This window comes from Schistocerca cancellata, chromosome 7, assembly GCF_023864275.1.
Source record: "Schistocerca cancellata isolate TAMUIC-IGC-003103 chromosome 7, iqSchCanc2.1, whole genome shotgun sequence".
Classification (NCBI taxonomy): Eukaryota; Metazoa; Arthropoda; class Insecta; order Orthoptera; family Acrididae; genus Schistocerca; species Schistocerca cancellata.
In genome coordinates this window covers 371,841,227-371,866,396 of record NC_064632.1, presented here as the reverse complement: position 1 = coordinate 371,866,396, position 25,170 = coordinate 371,841,227, and the positions used below count along the sequence as shown (strand labels likewise).

General features: G+C 37.8%; 1 protein-coding gene across 1 annotated transcript in view; it reads right to left on the bottom strand.

Moving 5' to 3' along the window:
* LOC126092046 (protein unc-80 homolog) overlaps nt 1-25,170 on the bottom strand; it is a 1,190,994-nt gene that overhangs the window by 267,726 nt on the left and 898,098 nt on the right. The window contains exon 48 of the mRNA XM_049907452.1: nt 20,971-21,200. Coding sequence (XP_049763409.1) covers nt 20,971-21,200 — 230 coding nt within the window. The remainder of the gene's footprint in view (nt 1-20,970; nt 21,201-25,170) is intronic.

Below are 25,170 nucleotides of genomic sequence, written 5' to 3'. Positions count from 1 at the left end.
ATAGAAAAGGAAGTGTCATTACAACCGATGATGAATACTTTTGATTTTGCAGTCTATGGTACGGTAAAGTGTCTAGCAAAGGTGCTGAAGCCACTGGTGGAACATTGTTTCCAACATGTCAAGGACTCAGTAGTGTGTGTCAGTGGTCTGAAATACAGTATGCACCTAAAAAATGGTGATCTGCTGGTGAGCTTTGATATCACATTACTCTTCATGTAAGTAGCACTGGAGGACTTCCTACAACTTTTGGAGAAATACTATGATGAAGCCACAACAGAACTGTTTCAAGAAGTTCACCACCACTTACTTTCAATGGGGTGAGAAGTTCTACAGACAGGAAGATGGGCTCTCCCCTGGTTTCAGTAATCACCAATTTGTATATGAACCAATTGGTGAAAACAGGACTTGGAACTGCTTGGATCAAGCTAATGTCCTTCTACAAATAAGGAGATGGCACTTTCGTTGTGTTGCTGCATGGGGCAAAAGCTTATTGGAGATCTTGTGACACCTCAACAGCATACACTTTTCACAAAGCTCATCATGAGAGTACAATAAAAGAGATTCCTACCTTTCTTGGATATTTTAATGAATGAGAAACTGGATAGAATGCTCAGACATCCTGTGTGCTACATAAAGACATACACAGGCCTCCAACTAAAGTTTGGAAGTTCCCAGCAATCAGCGCAGTGCTTCTCACAACTCCTGCACTAGTGCTCAGAACCTAACCAGTTCGTGGCAAAGAGAACTTGACTTCTGATTTACATTCCTGACTTGAAACATCCTTAGTAACAACTACTCAGAGATGTAAATAAAATGTGTTCTAAGAGCAGATGACTGGGAAAAAAGGCCCTGGTGTTCCTACTGCACACTGGAATTTTGAGGTTGGAATCTGCCAAGGTGCCTGACAAACATAATAAGAAGAGATATTCCCACTCTATATGTATAATTAACAACTTGCTGGGGTCCATAAAACATATCTTACAGCTAGGAACACCAGGTATGCACAGCATAATGTGTGTGTGCAGCCACCAATACACTGGCCAAATATGAAGTTGAATCTCACATAGATCTGTAGGACACACAGGAAACACTAGCCTCAGTTAAACAAACATGTGCAGTATAGCAGGATACAGCAGTATAAAGACATACTTGTTCAATTTCAAAGAAATGCAGGTGCTATGTCACACTAGGTATTTCGTGGATTCTACAATCAAGGAAGCTACAGAAATAAGACTGTATGAAAATGTAGTGAACAGAGACAGCAGCTCCATACTTTCTCTGCTTGGAACAATGCAACAGCACAAATTTAAAAAAGTGTTCACTGATTAGTGTCACAAATGGTCAGAATGGACTGGCAGTCCTGGAACTCAGTGAACCACCACCACCACATCTTCCCCCACAGCATGGCACTCTTCCTTTAAGTTCTTGCAATTGGTCTGCCTGGTTAAACTTCAAGAAACACATAACCATAATGGATAAATAATAGCATCTGAAATTTCTGGAATATGTGATCAAAAGATAATACATAAGAAATTTGCTTAAATGTCACTCTCAAACAAGCATATTATTCATCTTATTTCATGAGTAGAAACAATTAGTGCAATTTGCTGACAAAACCTGTATTTGTATAATAGAACACAGTATGTAATACTTGTTTGCATGTGTTCAACACAAGGTAAAGTAATATTGCTTGTGTCGCTAGGAAGCGTAACAGCATTACTAATATTGTCGCATAGACTCATGGAATAAGGTATCAGTTATGATAGCACGGCTTCTGAAAAACAAGGCTAACACTTCCCAATGAAAACGTGTTTCTCAACGACATACAAAAGCACAGCTGGAGCTGAATAGCATTAGGAGTTAGCTGTTAATTACATATAATGAGTTTGTTCTATTAAATTACAACATTCAAAAAATATGCAAGTCCAAGAACCCATGGAAACTAATAACCTTTAATGATCGATAAATATGTAACACAGAATTAAATCAGGTGAGCTACATATCACCAACCAGTGGCTATAAACATTGTTCTTCTAATAATTTCCGGGTATGCAGCCGGATCCCGTCGACATTCTGCCACGATATTTCGGCCCAGAGACGTCCGGCCATCATCAGGTGAGTACACAACTACTGAAGAGCCCAGGTGCAGTCGCGGTATTTATGCCGAATCTCGCGCATGTGAAATGTACTGGCATCCTACAGCGCATGCGTCAGGTGTTGACATGCGCAGCATAGCCGAGTTGTACGTGCTGCCCTCGGTGGTGGAAATAAAGGTTCATCCACCACCGAGGGCAGCACGTACAACTCGGCTATGCTGCGCATGTCAACACCTGACGCATGCGCTGTAGGATGCCAGTACATTTCACATGCGCGAGGTTCGGCATAAATACCGCGACTGCACCTGGGCTCTTCAGTAGTTGTGTACTCACCTGATGATGGCCGGACGTCTCTGGGCCGAAATATCGTGGCAGAATGTCGACGGGATCCGGCTGCATACCCGGAAATTATTAGAAGAAGAAATACGCCGGGAAAATTTCAGAAGTCACATAAACATTGTTGTTTTAACAACTTAAACATGGTGTGTTGCTCTGCTGCATTGTGTGCAAATGTATGGTAATGACTGGCAGTATCACGTCTGCTGTATCTACATTCTTTATTGACAACCACTACATATACAAAATTATGTCAACTGACAATTGCATGCTAAATAATGAAAAGGTTAAAGAAACATCAACACAACTATTAACTGTCCAAACACACAGTCCTATCACTGCCAACTGAACGCACACTGGCATGGAACTGGTCTGACTCAGGGACATTTGCATACACCAGAGAAAATGCAAATAGATAAGGCCACTCTGGCAGTGGCCCGATGCGTTTGTATTTGCTGGCTGGAACACTGGCTGTGGGTGACGGTTGTGTGCTGTCTTCACCCGGCCACCACAGGCACTGGATACGAATGCAGTGGCGATGGAGTGCGTAGGTGTGCCACCACAATACCCCTATCTCTCTGTTGACATTGCTGTACATGGGAAGTGTATCTGGCAGCATCTTAATAAAACCTTCTGTGATGTCATTTTCTATGGGTTGCAGGTAGTTGTCATGCTTTGGAGTATATGCATCATCTTGACTGATATAATTTTCCATAAACAGAGAGCATTACAAATGGAACTCCATGCTTCAAAGTTGTGTCTTCTGCAATAGACCTGCTGATTTAGAGAGTTTCACCATTTGGCACAGCTTTGGTGACAATATAGTGGATGAGATAGTTAGGGTACACCCCTATCCATTACTCACATTTTCTGACTTTGTAAACAACTGCAAAATGTCAATTTCAATATACTGAAATGGAGTAACTGCAGGAGGAATTTATAGCAGATGTTCTGGGGATACGTGGGCCATGTGCTTCCATTGCTCACATTCCCTACAGTGGCTTACATAACATTTGCTGGATCAGTAGAGATCTGACCAATCATATCTGCCTTTGATTCTATTAAGCATCTTCATAAATTCCAGATGTTCTATAGTATTGGAGCTTCATGAAAATACATGGAAGCTAACCATAAATGAGCTGGGATGAAAAGCAACCATTTTCATTCAACTGAGTAGTAAATCCTTTTATATAAAGTTCTACCTGTTTTTCTCCGTTCTCATTTGACTGCTTCTGTCTCCTCTGGGGCATCTATCACATTTATCAATGTTGGATCTTCTCTTTGTTCATCAGAAACATTGATTAGTGCAGTGATGACCAGGATATTATCACCACTGTAATGTTATTCCAGCAGACTCTGCAAATGGCAGTCTGCATCCTTATGTTTGAATCAATATTAGTAGACTAGAATGAGATAGCACTGGGGGATCAGCAAAGCTGTAATGATATTCCAATGGATTCTATGAAATGCAGACAGTCTAGTTGTGTTTCCATCTACTTTTATATGAGATCTGTTCAAAAAATTCTGGAACACTCATAATTTCATGCCAATGATGTGTTGAAGTGAAATGTTGACATCCCTGCACGCACCAGTGTTTAACATGTAATTGCCAGAAGTTTCATTGCTGTATGTCTGTTAGTTACTGTTCAGTGCTTTCAGTGCTTTACTGAGTAGAACATTGTGTCGCACAGTTTGTGAATTTTGAGATGGCAGAGTTACAGGCTTTAAATTTCGTGTGAAACTAAAGAAAACCTTTATGGAGACACACCAAATGAAGCAGGAAGCCTGTGGTGAAGAGTGCTTAAGCCATACTTGGTGTTATGAATGGTTCAAACGATTTAAAAATGGCCAGACAGAACTTAAAGATGACCCTCGTTCAGGACACCCTTCGACAACTACTGACAATGTTCGCATCAGAAACATCAACAAAATTGTGCATGCCGATCAAAGATTGACTGACCAAGAGATTGCAGCAGAACATAACATTTCAGTTGGATCATGCCATGAAATACTGACACAGCATCTTGGAATGTATCATGTCGCTGTCAATTTTGTCCCATGGCTCATGTGTTAAGACCAGAAAGACCTTCCCCTCGCAATGTGTTAAGAGCTTTTGGGTCAAGCAAATAAGAATAAGATGTTCCTTAACAGAATCATAACTGGTGATGAGATGTGGGTATACAGTTATTTAGTTGAGACCAAGGTTCAATCTTCACAATAGCTCATCAAAGGTTTTATAAGACCAAAAAAAGCTTGTCAGATCAGGTCAAATGACCAAGCCACACCCAGTAAGGTGGCACAGTGGTTAGCACACAGGGCTCGCATTTGGAAGGATGACAGTTCAAACCTGCACCCGGCAATCCTCTTTTAGGTTTTCCATGATTTCCCTAAATCATTCTGGACAAAATCCATGATGGTTCCTTTGGAAGGTCACAGCCGACTTTCTTCCCCATCCTTACCTAATCTGATGGAACCAATGACCTTGCTGTTTGGCCCCCCTCTCCAACACCAAATCAACCAACCAACCAACTAATGCCATGCTGACACCTCTATTTGACTTTCATGGATTAGTTTATCACGAATTAATGCCACAGAAACAAACTGTTAATTGATGACTATCAGGACATGCTGCAACACCTGCAAGAAAATGTATGAAGGAAATTGCCTGAAGTGCGGTAAGACTATTCAAGGCTCCTGCATCATAATACTGCACCTGCACATTCGTCCCTGTTGGTGCATGACTATACCACAAAAAACGAAATCATTGTGCAGCCTCATCTTCCATAATCTCCAGACATGGCCCCTGCAGACTTTTTATTTTATTTTATTTTTTTTATTTTCAAAGTCGAAAAACCTTCTGGAAGGATGAAGATCTGCAATTATGGACCAGATAAAAGAAAATTCACACAATGGTGCTTCATGTAATCCAGGAAGGACATACCAAGTCTGCTTCGAGAAGCAGAAACATTAATGGGAATTGTGTATCAACTGTAGAGGAGAATATTTTGAAAGAGACCATGCACAGTAAGTAAAAGGCAAGCATAGTAAAATTTTGTGGGGAAAGTTCCAGAAGTTTTTGAATAAATCTCCTATACTACTCTGACATTGTACTCGTGAAACGTCAGCATGTATCTTGTTACTCATTGTTATGGGTCTTTCAGGCTAGTCAGCCAGTGTAAAGAAAAGGTGGTCAGCCACAACAGTGAGTATTGTACCATAACATACTGACTGTCCAAACAACTGCAAGGTACCCTTTCTCTGTCATGCCGTAATACTTCCTGGAAGTATAAGCCATTGCATTTTAAATGGTCTCTTGGATTTGCACCAGATATGCACCTTTATTGTAACTAACAATAGAGTGTAGATCTGTCTCAGCACAAAAAAATTAAAAAAAAAATGCCAGAACTCATGAAGATGTAAGTGCATCCTTAAATATTGAAATTTATTTCTAACCTGATCTGCCAGTAACCATCCTGAATGTCCAGAGTGAGGAAATACATCTTGTTGTTCAGACAGTCCAATGTGTTACAAACTCGTGGCAGTGGGCATACATTTGCCTCGATGATAGTGTTAACCACCAATAATAGATGCAAAAATGCCATGAGCCATGTTTCTCCTTCCTGAGGACCATTGGGGAAGAGTAAGGACTTCCTACAGCTGAATGATGTCATCTTGCAGCATCCTCCCCACTTCCTGCAAACTGAATTATGCATCATTCAGCTAGAGACAGCCTGTATGAGCACTAACTCTTCAGTGTATGACTCCAATGCTAATAAGGTGTTTTACACTGGGTCATCTGCTCTTCCTTGTCTTTACTCCAGATGGCAATAAGTGACATAGAATGGCAACACTCACAGATGTTGCTCAGTGCTGTAACATGACAGGCAACACACAGCACATCTGAATATAATCAGGGTGTATACATGGTCAACGAAAAAAAAAATCCTGGATTTTTCCTGGATTTCCTGGTTGAAAATACACATTCTCCCTGGTGAAAATACACTTTTTCCCTGTTAAGTGACAGTATACTTTTCCTCGGCACTGTAAAACTTATCACTCCTTTGGTGGTTTATGGTTTTATAAACCGACGTAGAATTTCCCGGCACTTTAGAAAATGAAACACAGGGGAGAAAACACGTTTTGGAAAGATCTTTGATGTGCAGCAACATCTACACTGCATATTTTCATGTTATGAAGGTATAAATTCGAATTCCACCAAACACCGCATGTTACTTTCCAAAGCATTGAAATTGAGATTGCGACGTGCTTTTGTAAGTCAGTCACAGCTCATGTCACGTGATCTCGTCAGCTGATGACAGCATAGGACATGTGATGTAGTCAGCCAATAGCAAGATCACTCTTAAGTAGTGCAAATGCACAAATAAGAAAAGTTAATGGTTTAAATTAATATACATATTGTTGCTACAAGAAAAGCAAAGCTTTCACATATAATATTGGTCTCGAAGATTAATAAGCTGCAAGACAAGCTAAGCTTCTACATATAATGTTGATCTTTTTTTGTGCAAGTTACAGGAAATTTACTTTGAAAGTAATGCTTTTCAAACCACCATTCGCAATATTTTCCCATGACCTGTTAGAAATAGGTTCGTGTCAGCAGTTGCCTGAGTGTGCCAGATAACAGGCATCACTGCGCTTACGCAGCTACGATGATGCAGGAAGCCAGTATGTTCGTACGTGTAAAACATTAAAAGATCTTGCATTAAAACGAATCTAATGTAAACAGCTGTCATGTCACGTGTATTGGAGGTGAGGCAATTTGTTGTTAAGAAGCACTGCATAGTCTCCGTAAATCCCTTGACACAGTTTGCCGTTGGCAGACACTTGTATGAGTACCGTGTTTTGTTGTTGTATGTGAGACATTTCCTTTGCGACTTGAGTTTTATTTTCGTTATTTTGCCCCTCTCATTCATGTTTTGTTGTTCCAGTATTATTCTGCAGAATCGGAATACAGTAATATTCTTTGTTAGAGTATTGGTTCTTACCAATCAAAATCACAAAAATTTAACTGAAAACTAAAGCAATGAAAAATTCCCGGAATTCTAAAAAATCCCCAGGTTTTTCCCAGTTTTCTCCCGGATGAAAAAATTTCCGGGTTATTCCCAGATCTCCCGGTTGTCCCAGGTCATATACACCCTGATAATGTAACTGGACAGATAAAAAAATCTACTCACCAAGTGACAACAGGAGAAAATGCATATAACAAGAGGTTTTGTGTGTGCTCCTTCTTCCAGCAGAAGGACTGAAGGGGAAGAAAGAGAGGTGAAGGAAAAGGACTGAAGGGGAAGAAAGAGAGGTGAAGGAAAAGAACTGAAGGGGAAGGAAGAGATATGAAGGAAAAGGACTGGAGAGGTTCGGGAAAAGTGGTAGAGTTTGGAAAGTCAGCCAGGGACCCAGGAGTCAGGAGAGACTTACCACCCAGAACAAAATGGCACAGCTGACTGACAAAGTGGGCTATTGTGTGGTAATTAATTTTCTTAATTTGAACATAACATATGAATGCAATGCCCCATCACAACACACCCTGATTAGTTGGCACCGATGCTTCCAGAGTGCTCAAACAATACTGAATGACAAAAAAGGAAGTGGAAGACTATCTCATTGTGAAAACTGCAAGAGAAGTCAAGGCCCTGGTGTATAAAGACCAGTGTATCACAATCAAGTTGACAATGTAAAAAGTGAAAACCAGAAATTTATCTTGCATGACATTTTGAACATAACAAAGTCTGTCACCCACAGGGTTCCACGACTACTCACAATCCTTTCAAAAAGCCTGTTGATCCAAGACAGCAGTGAAGTTGTTGCAGATGCGTCACACCAATCCAGATTATTTGTTCAGTGGGCTAATCACCATGGATCAGTGCTGCAGGTATTGCTATGACTCTGAGACAAAGGAGCAAAGGAAGAATTCGAAACATGTGGATTCGCCATGTAATCTACCCCCTCATTCCTAGTTGCAGCTACTTTCCACAATGTGCAAAGTCTTTTCTGAAGATTTCACAGCAGTAAGGTTACAATAAACTTTTTAGTTTACGTATCTTTTCTTGTAGAGTTGGCTCCAGTTGTCCTTGCCTATTTTATAAATGAGACCAGAAAGAAACATAATAAAGAGTACTAGATTGTGTGATTAATAATAGAAATCATAAGAGTGTCAAATAATCTGTAATTTCAAAAAAACACTTTAACTGTTCATTCAAAGCTAGTATTTATCAATTATAATACTCAAAATACTAATTCCTATTCATAAATTTTAGCTTGAAATACAACATATTGTGTATAAAATTATATGAAATTTTTCAGAAAAACAGCTGAGATAATACTGACCTGTCCAAAATTCAAAAAATTTTACTGGTATCAACTAATACTGTTGAGGAAAAGTAATTCTAGAGGATGATGTCCTATTACAATATCCCTCTCACATAATATGGAAACTATGTGTTTACAATATTTTGTGACCTACTATAAGGTTTGCCAAACAGTGTACGAAATGATGCAAAAAGACAGAATACAGATGTGTAGAAGTATCTGATACATAACATATTACAGAAAACGTAACAAAAATATCTACTATACAAGTCATAATCTATACATAAATGAGGACATGGCATTCAAATTTTCAGACCTGTGAAACGTTCTCTGACAAGACAGTTATACAAAATCACTAAACTATAGAAATATGTGCAGAGGCAATGTACATTACTAGTATTACAAATTGCAAGTTTACATATAGCCTGCCAAATTTCAAAAACAGAAATCCAGAACATCCCAAATCACAAAAATGTAACACGTGCATGCATCACAAGGTGTTCAAACATAGTGAGAAAAGACTACTACTACTACTGCAAACAATGTTGACACATATAATGTAGGCTATATTTTACGATCACTATTCTCGAAATTTGAAATTAGGTATGTCATTTCTTGAATCTGTACCCATTTCTTTCAAAATATGTGAAGTGTTTGTATGACCGCAACCGTATCTTTTTGCAATTTCTGAACCTGAGAACATTTTCTTAAAAAGGGTGCCAGCATGACCAGCAGCAGCTAACTGAATATTATGTTCAATTACAAATGACGTGAACAAACATTCTGCTCTTATTGCAGCAAAGTCATCTAAAGGAGAGGTAAAAAATGAATCAAATTTTCTACTGCTATTCATCATTCATGTACTGGAGATATGTTTAATGGATTTAATATGATTTATTAACTCAGTTCTTCCTCCATAAGAAATGTTTATATCACAAAAAAAGTTTAAATATGTGTGAATTTCTAAAGTACCAAACTGCTGAGGTCATCAGTCCCTAGACTTACATACTACTTAAACTAACTTATGCTAAGGACAACACACACACCCAGGCCCAAGGGGGAGGACTAAAACCTCTGGTGGGAGGGGTTGCGCAGTCTGTCACGTGTCGCCTCAAAACACGCAGCCACTCCGCGCGGCAGCTATATCCCACAAACACATGGAACAGAATGCAAATGTTTCACCTTTCCACAATCATATAATACATGGAAATTCAGAAGAATATGCATCTCTGAAAGACTGCTGATATTGTTTCTTAGTTGAACGCATTATGAAAACCCTAAATTGCACAAAAATTTGTCACACAATTGCACGAATACAGGAACCACAGCAAACACCACATACAACCAAGCAAAAACAAAGCTTGCCGGCTAACATGCAGTCGAAGCACAAAGAGTATGCAGCTATAACCTGTGAGATGTGATTAGCAATCGAACGTTCAATCAACATTTGCTGGCGGAGTTTAAAACACACACAGTTAATGACAAAAGCCCAGCGATATTCTGTGAGAAGAGATTATCGATAATATTATCGGTTGACTTTCAGTCAAATTTCAAACACTCGCACCTCAGAATAGCAGCTGTTATTGAAAGTCAAAACAGAAATGTGATATGAATGCAGAGGGTGGGAACAAGCTCGAGAGTCAAAAATCTGGTAAAAAATGATGTTCATCTGGAAAACTGGAAGACTACCCCAAAATCCAGAAATCTTCCAGGAAAACCAGAAAACTTCAAAGGTATGTTTACATCCATAAAGTTACACTTTCAAGATCATCAAAAAAGAGGGGAAAAAAGTTCAGAGCCTAAGTGTACGATGAGTGAGCCAACTTGAAAAACTCACAATGACGGGTACAAACCAGAAGAATATACTCATTCACCAGTAGGATATAGCACAAAATGAATGAACCACATAAACCAGAGTATGTAAGGATATGTTGACTCATAAAAGGAGAAAATAATGAAAAAATATTAGGGCCTATACTTACGTTGTGAGGATCGACACATGAATCTGAACCACACTGGGTATACACCAGCAGAAATGTTTCAATCCAACAAAATGAATAAAGTTCATAGTCTATATCAATAAATTTGATCATATGTAAAGAATAATTATAGGAAGCATCTACCCTCAATCAATAGTTGCACACTCTCCTTGAGTACACACACAGTCCATATGACCAGGGGTACTCAAAACAGAGTTAAGCATGAATTTGCACCCAACTCAAGTTCCAATGAGATACAATAATGTAGTACTCAAGATAAATACAGGTAATCAGGGTCGTAAACATCTTTGCATGATGACAAAATTGAGTAGCTTGAGGACAAAAATCAGTGTGTGAAATCAGAAATGTATACATCTTGTCATACAGTCTATACTTGATTTATGATCACAATCATAAATGCCTTCCACACTATTTGCTAATTGTTCATAAAAACTAACTTATGTACATAGAAGCCTAGAAGGTTCATTCACAATAAATAAAAGAAAAATACATACTGAATGTTGAGATAAGAAAATTCATTAAAATCTATGACTACTAACCTATCAGTGCCTAACTTCTGTTAATTATTTACAACATGGTTCATACTCTTGAACTTTTAAAGTTTTCACATTTCTTTGTTGAACATGACAAATCATCAGTCACAGAACATCAGCCTTCCACAGCATTATTTGAAGTTACATAAAGTATTGGGAAGTTAATCCCCCTACTTGAAAAAGCACACATTTATGTGGAATAACAACGTCCATGGCACTGACTACTTTTCTAATCAAATAGTTCCAAAATGTTTCATACCAATAATTTCTTGGCTAACAATTTACAAAATTTCAGTCACAAGTCTGATGTAGTTGACAGATACTTGAGTACTTTACCCGGCACCTATGATCTCTTGTAAGTCGACTGGACCAGCAAGGGTGCCAAGGGTACAGCCATACAGGGGTGCGGTATTGGATCTGCCTACATCTTTCAGTTTCCTCCCTAGTTTTCTCATCAGACACTACAATGGATACGTAACTTCCTGTCTAGCTTTCACATCGAATCCTGAAACACTGTTTTGTGTACTAAGTATGCTGTCCAATACCTCCATCACATCACACGGCATATGTTTTGCCTATCCATATTGAAAAAATGAATATACAGGGTTTATGTCAGAATGGATTAAAAAGTGTTCACATATGAAACCTTAAGATACTCCTCCTAATATTTACAGTACATATGATAAAATGAGTCTTCACTCAATTTAAGACGACACCCGTGACTTTACCCAAAAGAGTTCATGAGAATTAAATTTAATTCTTCTCTGCAGAGTACACAGGAATAACAACAATAATTAACACTGGTAGCATTCTAAGATAAGAAATTTATTGCTAGATATTTAATGGCATTGTTCCACTTCAAAATTATAAAAGGATCTACTCATTTAGTCATATGGCATATATGTATCAAATTCTAAGGCACAAGTCTATTACAAAACAGAATTGTATAGTTGTATGAATGCATTATGATGCAGATTTGCAAGAATTTTGAATGGCCCTATATAAATATCGTAAAATTTCTTTACCTCATATGTCAACGCTTTAGATTTCTCTTTGGCTGTCACCAACACAAGATCTCCTAACTCAAACTTAGAAAATCTGCCTTTATCATCATGTCTCTGCTTTCTCTTATCCCTCTGCTTTTTCATCATCTCCCTGACACATTCTTTTCTCTCTTGCAGTGATCAAATTTTACATGGAGGAAACTCAACATTTTCAGAAATAACGTTAGCTGGGCTGCGATTAAACATGATTTGGTGAAAAATCTGTTGAGGAATGTTGTAAGCTGTTTGTAATATCCTCAAAATCACTGACATAATCTATCCAACTGGTACGATTCTTACTACAATACGTTCTACACGGTCTTTCAATTTCTCTCATATATCTGACCACTGGATTACTTGACGGATGGTATTCAGAGAATAGAATATGCCTTATTTTTGCATGATCAACAAAATCTTTCGAAGCTTGTGATGTAAATTGAGAAACGTTGGCAGATAAAATTGTTTTAGGAATACCCATCTGATGAAAATATGTTTTCAAATTTAGAAATGATTTGCTTTCTGGTAGCTGTCTTAAGTGGAAGTAGCTTTATGAACTTCCAACACACATCAATCACTGCAAAAACGTAACAAAATCCATTCTTAGAAGTAGGTAAAGGTCTATAAACATCCACAGACATGAGATCTAGATTACTATTAGGCAGTCTGTTTGGATTTGGCCTCTCCTTGTTTGGTTACTTACCTTCACTCTTTGACATCTGTCAAGCTGGCAGTCTTCTTCTTGACTCTCCTTGTTATGTTATAAAAATAGATGTTTCCCTGAATCTTTTGTATACATTTTTTTGATCCACAACGACCAAAACTGTGATGTGGAAAAAATAATTGAAGTATCAATACACTGTTATGGCCAACATAGTTTCCAATCATCTGAGTCACTCTTATGTCTCCTGAATAAAATACCCTTAAGCACCTAATAATATTGTTCCATCTTTTCTTCTCCTTTCTTACCCAACATGTTTTTAACCAATTTCCAATTTTGATCACGATTTGATACCTGCATATGTATCTTCAAATTTTCAAGATCAGATTTTCCTCTTTTACACAAAGCACAAAATTTTAAACCCTTTCCCTCCTTCTCCAAATTTGTTAGATGAGTCACTTCTTAAAGGTAGACAAAGCATCAGCAACTACATTGTCTGTGCCCTTAATGTATCTGATTTCATAATTGAACTGCTGTAAAAACAAAGCCCAATGAGTGATTCCTTTACAGTACAGTTTACACTCCTGGAGATAACATAATGCTTTGTGGTCAGTATAGATGATGACTTTGTGATCAAGTAAATAACTTAGCTTATTGAATGCTCTATGTATAACCAAAATTTCTTTCTCAGTTACAGTCCTTTCATGCTTCTGCTGTACTCTACTAGCAAATGCAAGAAATCTATGTTCAATAACACCTTCAACTTCAACCTCCTGAAACAAATGATCACAGAAACCAGCATCACTACTGTCTGTCATAATACAAAAAGGAAGAGAAAAATTGGTCTGAAGAACACCTGACTTTGACACAACTGTCCTTTGATCTCATCAAAAGCATCCTGACACTCCTGATTCTAATCCCAAACATATTCCTCTTCAAAAGTTCACACAGGCATCAAGCATTCAAAGCCTGTCTGCTACAAAATTTTCTATAGAATCCAGTTAACCCAAAAAATGATTTAAGCTGTTTTTTGTTGCAAGGAGTGGCAAAATTAGCAACAGCATCAAATTTCTCTTTGTCAGGTGCATTCCTTCTCAGATATAGCATGTCCTAAAAATTTAACTTCTTCCACACAATATTTACACTTGCCTATTTTCAAAGTCATACTCCTGATTCCAATTTTGAAAACACATCTCTTAATAGATCCAAATGTTGTTCCCAAGTCTTTTCAGTGACCAAAATGGCATCAACATACACAATTAATTTTGAACTCACTTTACTTCCCAAGACAGAATCCAGAGCAGCAGATACATTTAGCCCAAATGGCACCACATGGTATTGGAAACACTTACCTCAACACAAAAATGCAGTATACTTTCCAGAGTTAATTTCAAGTAGGATATGTTGAAATCCAGATGTCAAGTCCAAACTACTCACAAATTTTACATAATCAAATTTGTGTAACAGCTTGCCCATGTCCTCAGGATGGTCATTCTCTCTGATAAGAAACTTATTAAGATGTCTAGAGTCCAAAACAATTCTCACTCCACCATTTCTCTTACTTACCACAACCAAAGGATTATTGTAAGAACTCCTACACCTCTCAATTACTCCCCCCCCCCCCCACCCCACCCACTATGTTTCCATTTTCTCAATTTCTTTCCCTACATCTTTCCTTTTTGAAAATTGTATACTACACAGATTGAGAAAGAAAGGATGATGATCTCTAAGGTAGAGTGTGCACTGATAGCCTTTCACTTTCCCTGATCTTTCATTGAACACATTTCTAAACTCCAATAACAAATTCCTAAGTAGTTCCTTTTATTGCTCATCAAGAGTTTTGGCTTCCCTCTCTTTAGAATCTACTACACTTTCAACATCCTGATTCTCAGTTTCATCAAAATTTATATCATCATCAAATATCTGGTACTCATCTTGTTTCACACTGTTTTGCAAATAGATACAACTTTTCCCACATTTTAAAATACAGAAATTAGTTTTCAAAAAGTATTCCCTTTAAGTTCCAAAATAAACAACTCTTTAGCACTCAACTCAAAAGAAGCCTCAACTTTCACTATCCAATCCATACCAAGGATTATATTTTCTTCCAGACTATGGATCACTAAGCATCCATGTTCAAAGGTCTTGTCTTCTATATTAAAATTTAACAGTACCTGTAATTTCACCAACTTGCTTTGCTTACCTGTAGTTCCTCTTATCTTTATACCTTCAATGGGCATTTCCACAAAATTCTTGCTATACTTTATCTTGTATCTAAATCATTCAGACATACCACAAATTGGGCTACCTGTATCACTCAAACAGTTACCTTCCACTGATGGATCTAAATTTTAATATAAGGACACCCAAAATCTAAATCATCATCTCTGTTGTCAGGCACTTCATGTAAAAGATCACTTTCAGTTTGATCAAATGCTACATTCACACTGTCTTCACAAGCTACTATCAACTTTACATGTATCATAGCATTACTTTGGTTACTCATGTAGTCAGGTAAAGTTTGAACACAATGAATAGATTCCCTGGCACAACTAACATGACTTGTTAGAGGAGGAACACAAAACACAATACTATCAAAATTACATTTCCTGCTTAGATCCTCTTTCAGTGCATTCCACCAATTGGGACACAAATTCTGACTAACCACAGCTAACTTATTCCAAAATGCATCTTTACCTATGTTACCCTCAATCTGGTCCCAAACAAACTTCAAAAAGTTTTCACCTTTATTCTCCACACTCACAGGTACCTCACCTTTACTGTTTGGATCATTACACTGTATGACATTAATGAAAACCTGTTTTTGCTGGACTGGTATTCCATGACCCTCAATTACATCATCACTTACCTTACCAGTATTGTCAACATCATTTACAAATAACTCTGGAACTTCATTATTCTTGAACTCCATAAATATCTGATACTCATCATCATCATCATCATATTCTTACAAAATTACGTTTCATAAACTCCACAAACACCTGATACTCATCATCATCATATTCCTCCAAAATTATTTCATCGACAACATCATCAACAATACAAATCTCATCTCCCTCAAAGTTACTTACCTCACCTACATCCATTTGCAATGAGCCACCAGCCTCAGACTAACCAACCTCAGTTACTTCACAGCTCTCATTCACATCTACATAAAAAATACCATCTAGTTCAGATCCAATACAGTCATCAATACATACATCAACAACACTGTTTCCCGACCAAGAGAAGAAATCATTAGCACATTCTACATCAAAATTCCCACTACTCTCACATTCTGGTTTGTGATTAGCACCCACATCACCACAATTAAACATAGTATCCCAAAACTTTTCATCAAAATATAAATCTGAAATCTGATATTCCTTCTGATCAATTTCAGATACATGGGCCATATCATTAACACTGTTATTATTGTGTAATTGCAAGTGTAACTTGGGGGTCCTGTCTTGTTATGTTTCCTTGCCCCAAAACTGTGGACCTTCACTGAGGTGAACTGCCATTTCCTAAGTAGTTACTTCTATAATTATTCCTTCTATTAAAATGCCCATAGTTATCCCCATTATTCCTATCCTGATGATGTTCAGACTTTCTCTCTCCACTGACACTTTGATCGTGATGGAAGTTACTATTATCTCTGGTTCTGTGAGTACTTCACTGTGATTCCTATCATTCCGATTATTATGGTACATACTTCTTTCTACTGCCCTATCACGCCTGTCAACATATCGCAAAAATTATTCAAGACAATTTGTCACGTCCAAGTGCTAAATTCTACTGCAATATTTCTGGTAATCTCATTTTAAGTGTTTCAATCAAGATCATCTATGAAATGGTTTGTCAAGGTGTGCTAATTTTTTAAGTTCGTTCTTACAAAACTTTATCAAAATGTCGTCCCTATTCTTATGTTTAGGACCATTCAAAAATTCACTTTTGATTCTTGCCTGGTCAGATACCCACCTAAACATATTAAAAAAAATTATCTAAACTCTGACATGTTTAGCACTGATTTAAATTTAAATTTACCCATGACAGAGCTTCATCTTCAAGAAAACTCTCAATAAATTTATTTTTTTGATTGTCATTCATGCCTGACACAAAACTGTCTCGGCAGTGGTGCAGAAAATCCACTCGATGTAAGTTATCTGATGGAAGCTTTTGATAGGAGTGTTGGACCATGCAACACCATTGTTTACACAGAGACTTTGGTTCAGACAGATTTCCTGAAGTGCTGAATTTTTTTGAACTAAAACAGTTACATTAGTTTGCTTATTGATTTCTACATTTAAAAGTTTTTGACTTAAACTGGCAATTTTTTTTCTTCCACTATAGCCTTCTGTTCAACTCTGATGTGATCAACATTCCTTGTTGTTTCACTGACTTAGTTACAAACTCATTTTACAAAACAATACATTTATTTTCTAAAACATCAACTTTTTCATTCACACTTTTTAACCATTCTGACAACCCATTTTTTTGTGCTGAAACTTGATTACTAAGTTTATCTACCTGATCTTGTACTCTGGCCAATTTACTATTGTTATTTGTCTTCATTTCCTTTATTTTTGCCAAAATTAACTGCAAAATGTCAGTTTTTACTGTTTCTTTACTGAGTACAATTTCAGTCGGGTTAGACATGTCCTGACTGGATGCTACAGCTTTCATTTCTACCTCACTTTTGCTTTCATCCCTTTTCATTTTGTTAACAAGCTCACGAGTTCACAAACAAATTAAATTCGCAAATAGTTTGTACTTGTCTTTCCTTTTTGATGTCTCTGATTGTAGTTGTAAAGTCCTCTTCCCTTTCATTCAATCCAGTCCGTCATTATTAGTAGTACATCATCACTGTTGGTATGATTTGGTTTGTTGGGCGGCCTTCAGTTTTTTGTTCCGGTTGATCCAAAATTCATTCGTACATGAATTTCAAAACTTACCAAAATAAAGCACTTTCTGCAGCAGACAAAACGTCATTATTAATCAACTAATAACAGACAATGCCCACACTTGTAATCTACCTCATCCTTCCTAGTTGCAGCAGTTATCCATAACATGCAAAGTCTTTTCTGAAGATTTGAAAGGAGTAAGAGTACAATAAACTTTTTAGTTTACTTATCTTTTCTTGTAGTGCTAGCTCCATTTGGTCTTGTCTAGGGGTTTGATTCTTGAAGCAGAAATACTTACATTTTAGGTCCTCCTGGTCCAATTGATATAGATAATTTTGAAAACTGTTGTTGCAGAATTTTTGTTTTTACATCAATTCATTTTGTCATATTTTAGTATATCACACAGGCTTTACAATTTTCACATTAACAAAGCCGAAATTACATTGTTTGTTCAAAATACAAAAATACGTCTGATCACATTAGAGGCATGCTTACTACTCCCTCACTCTGTGATAATAACAAATACTCCAAAGGGTTAACAGTTTTTCTTGACAAACGAATTTCTATTAGTTTTGATTATTATTTCATAAATATGTCCAGAAATAAACATAATAAACAGTACTAAATTCCATAATTAATAACAGAAATCATAAGTGTGCCAAATAATTCATAATTTCAAATGTTTCTATGTTTTTTTTTAATAAAATAAATACATAAATAAATTACATGAAATTTTTCAGAAAAATAGCTGAAATAATATTGACCTACTCAAAACTCAAAAAATATTGCAGTTGTCTACTACTTCTGTTGAGGAAAAGTAATGCTAGAGGAGGATGGAACAAACAAACCAACCATCTCTCATTATGTATGTGATGCTGAGTCGTTTTGGGGACTGCCATGGTGCGGCATTAACAGATTACACTTGTAAGGTCCAAGTTGTCACAGGAACTTACTACTAACAACTCCTGATAAGGTTATGGAAGGCCATCAAGACTAAGTGTTGCTGGAAGCTGTCCAAAGGGGCATTTTTGCTCCACGTCTATGCTCCAGCTCATTCTGTACAGGACAAAATCATACATACTACTTCTCTGGACTACCATATTTTGCTTCATACTCCATATTCTCCTAATATGGCATCTGGTGACTTATTCCTCTTTCTGTGAATGAAGTACGCTTTGTGTGACACGTATTTGCAGAATGACAACAATTATTTTCAACAGGGAACATCTTCTGAATAGCGTAAATAGAATCTTCTGTGACCAAGGTCTCCACCAATTTACCTATCATTTAGATAGATGTGTAACACAGATGAATGAATATGCAGAGAAGGACCACCAACCACCCAAAAGTTTCAGCGTGATTTTTTCAAGGTGCTGATCGATATTTTATGACTACCCCACATATAGCGCATGCAAAAATGTGATGGCAATGCTCAGAATACATGTGCCACTTATTTTGAAAACAGTTATTTTGTAAATTTAGAGAAATATCTTTTAGGAAGACTGCACAACAATTCTGCTACCATCATCACATTTCTTACAATGAGAATATGATAGGAGAAAGTAATTATATCAACATGATAACTCCCTTATGAAAACTGTAAAATTACAAGGAGACTAGTCAGCCATAAGAGTAATTACAGCACATTCCAGGGAATACTCTATTTCATATTCTTAAGGTGGCAGCGGTAAAATACAGGGAGCAAAAGGCTATTTACAATTTGTACAGAAACCAGATGGCAGTTATAAGAGTCAAGGAGCATGAAAGGGGAGCAGTGGTCGGGAAGGGAGTGAGACAGGACTGTAGCCTATACCCGATGTTATTCAATCTGTATATTGAGCAAGCAGTAAAGGAAACAAAAGAAAAATTCGGAGTAGGAATTAAAATACATGGAGAAGAAATAAAAACATTGTAATTCTGTCAGAGACAGCAAAGGACCTGGAAGAGCAGCTGAACGGAATGGACAGTGTCTTGAAAGGAGGATATAAGATGAACATCAACAAAAGCAAAACGAGTATAATGGAATGTAGTCAAATTAAATCAGGTGATGCTGTGGGAATTAAGATTAGGAAATGAGATGCTTAAAGTAGTAAATGAGTTTTGCTATTTGGGGAGCAAAATAACTCATGATGGTCGAAGTAGAGAGGATATTAAATGTAGACTGCCAATGGCAAGGAAGGCGTTTCTGAAGAAGAGAAATTTGTTAACATCGAGTAAAGATTTAAGTGTCAGGAAATCATTCCTGAAAGTATTTGTATGGAGTGTAGCCACGTATGGAAGTAAAATGTGGACGATAAATAGTTTAGACAAGAAGAGAATAGAAGCTTTCGAAATGTGGTGCTACAGAAGAATGCTGAAGATTAGATGGGTAGATCACATAACTAATGATGAGGTATTGAACAGAATTGGGGAGAAGAGAAATTTGTGGCACAACTTGACTAGAAGAAGGGATTGGTTGGTAGGACATATTCTGAGGCATCAAGGGATCACCAATTTGGTATTGGAGGGCAGCGTGGAGGGTAAAAATTGTAGAGGGTGACCAAGAGATGAATACACTAAACAGAATCAGAAGGATGTAGGTTGCAGTATGTACTGGGAGATGAAGAAGCTTGTACAGGATAGAGTAGCATGGAGAGCTGCATCAAACCAGTCTCTGGACTGAAGACCACAACAACAACAACCAGGGCACAGACTCAGTCAGTTCCTCCTTGCTCTACATGACAATGAAATAGGATGGACAGTCACAATACAGTGGTCTAGATTACTCTTGTAAATCTGCTTGCAATGTGTATGCATAGACGAAGATGTAGAGCTCATATAACATTTATTCTCCTCTCAAACATGTAAATCATACAACACTCACTGCACGAAAATCTAAGATAACTGATTATAGTGTCAGACCCCTGATGTTTATTGCAGAAAGCTGTGATACATGGCACATTAAACAAGTGATAAAATAAGCAGTCTAAATGCAGAAATAGGTTGCTACTGAATTATGGTGGTTAAATTATTCTAGAAAACAGAGCACATTAGAAAAGATAATTACAATGTAATAGCAACAATCTTTTATCTTTACCCATTTGTGGAGAATATGTTCTTGAAGTGATGTGCAGCATTTATATATGTAGCTGTAACATATCTAAGGATACAAGCATCCTCGCTATGTAGTATAATGGCACCATTCAGCACATTGAGGAATAGGTGAATATCTCCTGAGTAAGCAAAATTCCCAGCCATAGCCTCAAACATTCTAGCTATTAGTCGTACCCACATGAATTTATGGAGAACATCAAGGCCCAGTAGTTCCTGTGAAATAGAAAACAAAGCAATGCATTTATTTTTACATTACATCAACAGCTTTCATGGGTTGTGAAGAGAGGAAACTTTACACATTTGAAAGAAGTCAAAGGGTGCATTTCACTGAAAAGATTACAACAGATCAACTGAAAGCTTTGACTTGTTATGTTAATATTGGACTCAACTGTATATAGTGAAGGACAGCCCTAGATGGAATATAAATAGAGGTAACAACTAACAGCATAGATGAGGCATCGAGTCATCAAAAGGCACGTAAACAAGATTGAGAATGTGACTCTTCAAGTTTTCCTCATGGATGTGTTGTAAATAGTCTTCATGGGTTTGCTGCTAGATCATGTTGTGCAAACTCCACAATATTTCCTCTGAGCAAATGTCCGACATCTTAAGGTGGTTCAACCTTGCTCGTGGCTAGGTACAACTGATGGTATCCCCACACTGATGCCCTGTTTTTAGAACATGCATGCGAAGAATGCACAGCTGTGGAAATTGCGCATGTGCAATTATTTGTGTATTCAAACCCCCTCTGCCGAAAATTGCAGAGTGGCTCTCCCACGTGTATGCTGTATGCTGCGTTTGTCAAGTGCGGACAGATGTTACTCACCAACGTACCTACGTTTCTTCAGCATCTGAATTCGCTCCATCCGAATATAAACTTCACAATGGAAAAAGATGGCAGTTTACCTTTTCTTGATGTCTTGGTACGAAGGAACGCAGATGGAACATTCGGACACAGCGTCTACCGCAAGCCAACGCATACAGATGTATATCTGCAGGCCATTAGCTGCCATCATCCTGCACAATGTGGTAGTGCATTATGTACGTTAGTTCATAGAGCACATGTGGTATCTGATCCGGAGAGCCTGTTGAGTGAATTACAACATCTGAAGACAGTGTTTCGACAAAACGATTATTCTGAGAGACAGATACGCAATGCATTCAGGCCCAGGCGAGTTCAGTCTATGGAGCAGAATGAAGATACAAAGACACCCACCACTTTGGCCTTTTTGCTGTATTTTGGTGCCATGTCATCAAGAATCAGACGAGTCCTTGGGAGATACAGAATTAAGTGTGTTTTTCAACCATCAGCAAAACTGAGAAACCTGTTGGGTTTGGTTAAGGATGACCTTGGACTGAGGAAATTTGGTGCGTACAAGATTCCTTGTCAGTGTGGGGCGGCGTATATAGGCCAGACATGCCGCACAGAACAAGAACGCTGTAATGAACATCAGCGTCATACACGCCTATGTCAACCGGAAACGTCATTAACTGCGGAACACTGCCTGAATACAGAACATTGTATGATTTATGAAAAGACGGAAGTTTTACCCCGGCGTCATCTTTCTGGGACTGCATAATTAAGGAAGCAATACATATCCATACAGCCGATAATCTCATCAACAAGTATACGGGATTTCAACTGAGCACAGCCTGGAACCCTGCGTTGGCTGCTATTAAATCACGACACAAAAATCAAGATTCTTTGGTAACAGGCCCGTTATAACACTGGCCTAATACGGCCATTGGTGAGTAACATCTGGCTGCACTTGACAAATGCAGTGTACAGCGCACACGCAGGAGAGCCACTCTACGATTTTCGGCAGAGGGAGTTTGAATATGGCAAATCTCTGTGCATGCATGATTTCTGCAGCTGCACATTCTTCATACACGTGTTCTAAAAACGGGGCATTGGTGTGCAGATACTGTCAGTTGTACCTAGCCACGAGCAAGGTTGAACCATCTGAAGATGTCGGACAGTTCCTCCGAAGAAATATTGTGGAATTTGCACAACTTGATACAGCGGCAATCCCATGAAGACTATTTACAAAATTGAGAATGTTGCAAAATTTTCAATAAATATTTCTTTAGCATTAATAAAATACTGGCACACGTGGCTCATTATATGGTCTGGACTGATTACATTGAGCCAGCACTGTAACTTGACTGGAATGAGGGGTTGAATTGGGTAGGTGGGAGAGGGGATAAAGGAGGTGGGGAGGGGGGCAGTGAATGTTGGGTAATGATGGCTGATGTTTGAGACGGAGAGGCAGCAGTCACACACAATAGGAACGCGGCACTAATGAGCTTGTTCTGCCACAGGAAGAAGGGGGCTGGGGTGTTGAGGTGGGGTGGGGGATGCATTGAACAATGACATGGAAGAGTTGATAGGGAAGGGATGACAGGAGAAAGGTAGGGGGAGAGTTCGTTGAGTGAAGTCAAAGGTCATGGGATGCAGGTGAAAGTGGATGTGAATCAGGAGCTAACAGAGATTAAGTGCAAGAGGATGATGAGATCAAAGCATGTGTTGCAAGAACAGTTTTCATCCATGTCCTTCAGAGATGCTGTTGTTGGGGAAGAAGGATCTCATTGGTATGGTTGCAAAGCTGCAGTTGAAACTGAGCTTGTAGTGTACAGCAATTTTCCATCACTGGGCAGACAACTCTGCTCTGGACCACAGTTTAGTGCTGGCAATTTAGTTTGGATGGACAGCTAGTTGGGAGCCATGCTCGCATAAAATGCTGTGCATAAGTTACAGCAGAGGTAAAACTGTCTTCAGAGATAACCCTGCACCTAATAGGGCAGGATATCACTGGGACAGGAATTAATTTTTAAGTTCACCATCTTTTACAATCTGTAACATCGCAAATGTTTTTTTTCTCATTGAAATTCATGGTGCTGTGAATGTCAAAACTTTTTTTTTTAGTATCATATTAATGTTTCACTGTTCCATTTTATGATTTCCTTTTTCACAAAATACTTATCAAGACTTCTCTGCAATAAATCTAACTTTAATTTTAAATCAGGATAGACTATTTATCGATTTTTTACATGAAACTACATTTTGGATTTAATTACTAGGCCAGCTATCTGCAAACAATGAGAATGAAGCTGACATTACAATCATTTTATGAACAAAACAGAAACGAAACTGATCACCAGGATCCTAGGGCCCTAATATCACAAAAATGAGTAGCTACTGTAGAAATTATCCTAAACGTAACTTCCACTTGCTGCAGCCAAACAAAAGGGATTCTTAGAAGCAAACAAACAGAATTTAATATGATCAATTTTATATTGTGGACTGGAAACAAATAATGAGAAAATAGTGCACAGTGTACAATGATATAGTGTAATTAAAAGGAGAGAATTCTCATGATATTTATTCCGACCAGAGAAATAGATAACAGTGAAGAAAATATCATTACTCAGAAAGATGTGAATATGGTGATTATCAAATCAAAGATTTTCTTAAGACCCTATGTGATGAGAATATTAATGGTTAAACAATCTGGTAAAATCAAAATACGTGATGTTTTCACTTGCCTAAGTAATGGGTAATGCATTCAAAAAATATTATCATAGAAACATATCTAACAACAAGAAAATTTTGATGCACTATTAAACTCAACATTTCAAAAGTTTCAGTATTATTGTATTGAGCGAAAATGCTGAGTACAAACAATGGGGCAAAGAGAAAATGTTTGATCTGAAGAAGAAAACTTGTGGCGGAGGTCACATGACGTGTGAATACAGGAGAAATCCCAAACTGTATCCAAGAGTTTAGTATGAAGTACTGAACAGTAACGAGTCGCCACTATCATTTGAATACACTTCTCCCCAATACTCTTCTGTGTTTCTCATCTTTCCTGAATTATGATTAACACACCTTTTGTATGCCTATTGCATATTTTCACTGTTAAGCCTTTGTAGTCATTGCTTCCAAAAGCATTAGGCAGAAAGGTTGAAGAGAAAGGAAGAGATATGAAGGAAAAATATTTGCAAGGTTTAGCATATAGCGAGAGTTGCAGAAAAGTTGCCCAGAACTCCAGGTTAGGGGAGACTTACTGGACAGGATGAGAGGAAAAGACTGATTGTTGGTGCCTGCACCAGATGAGATTGAAAAACCTGAGAATTTAAAGGTGGAAGACAGGGTAATCAGCAAAGCAGAGATTACGGAAAA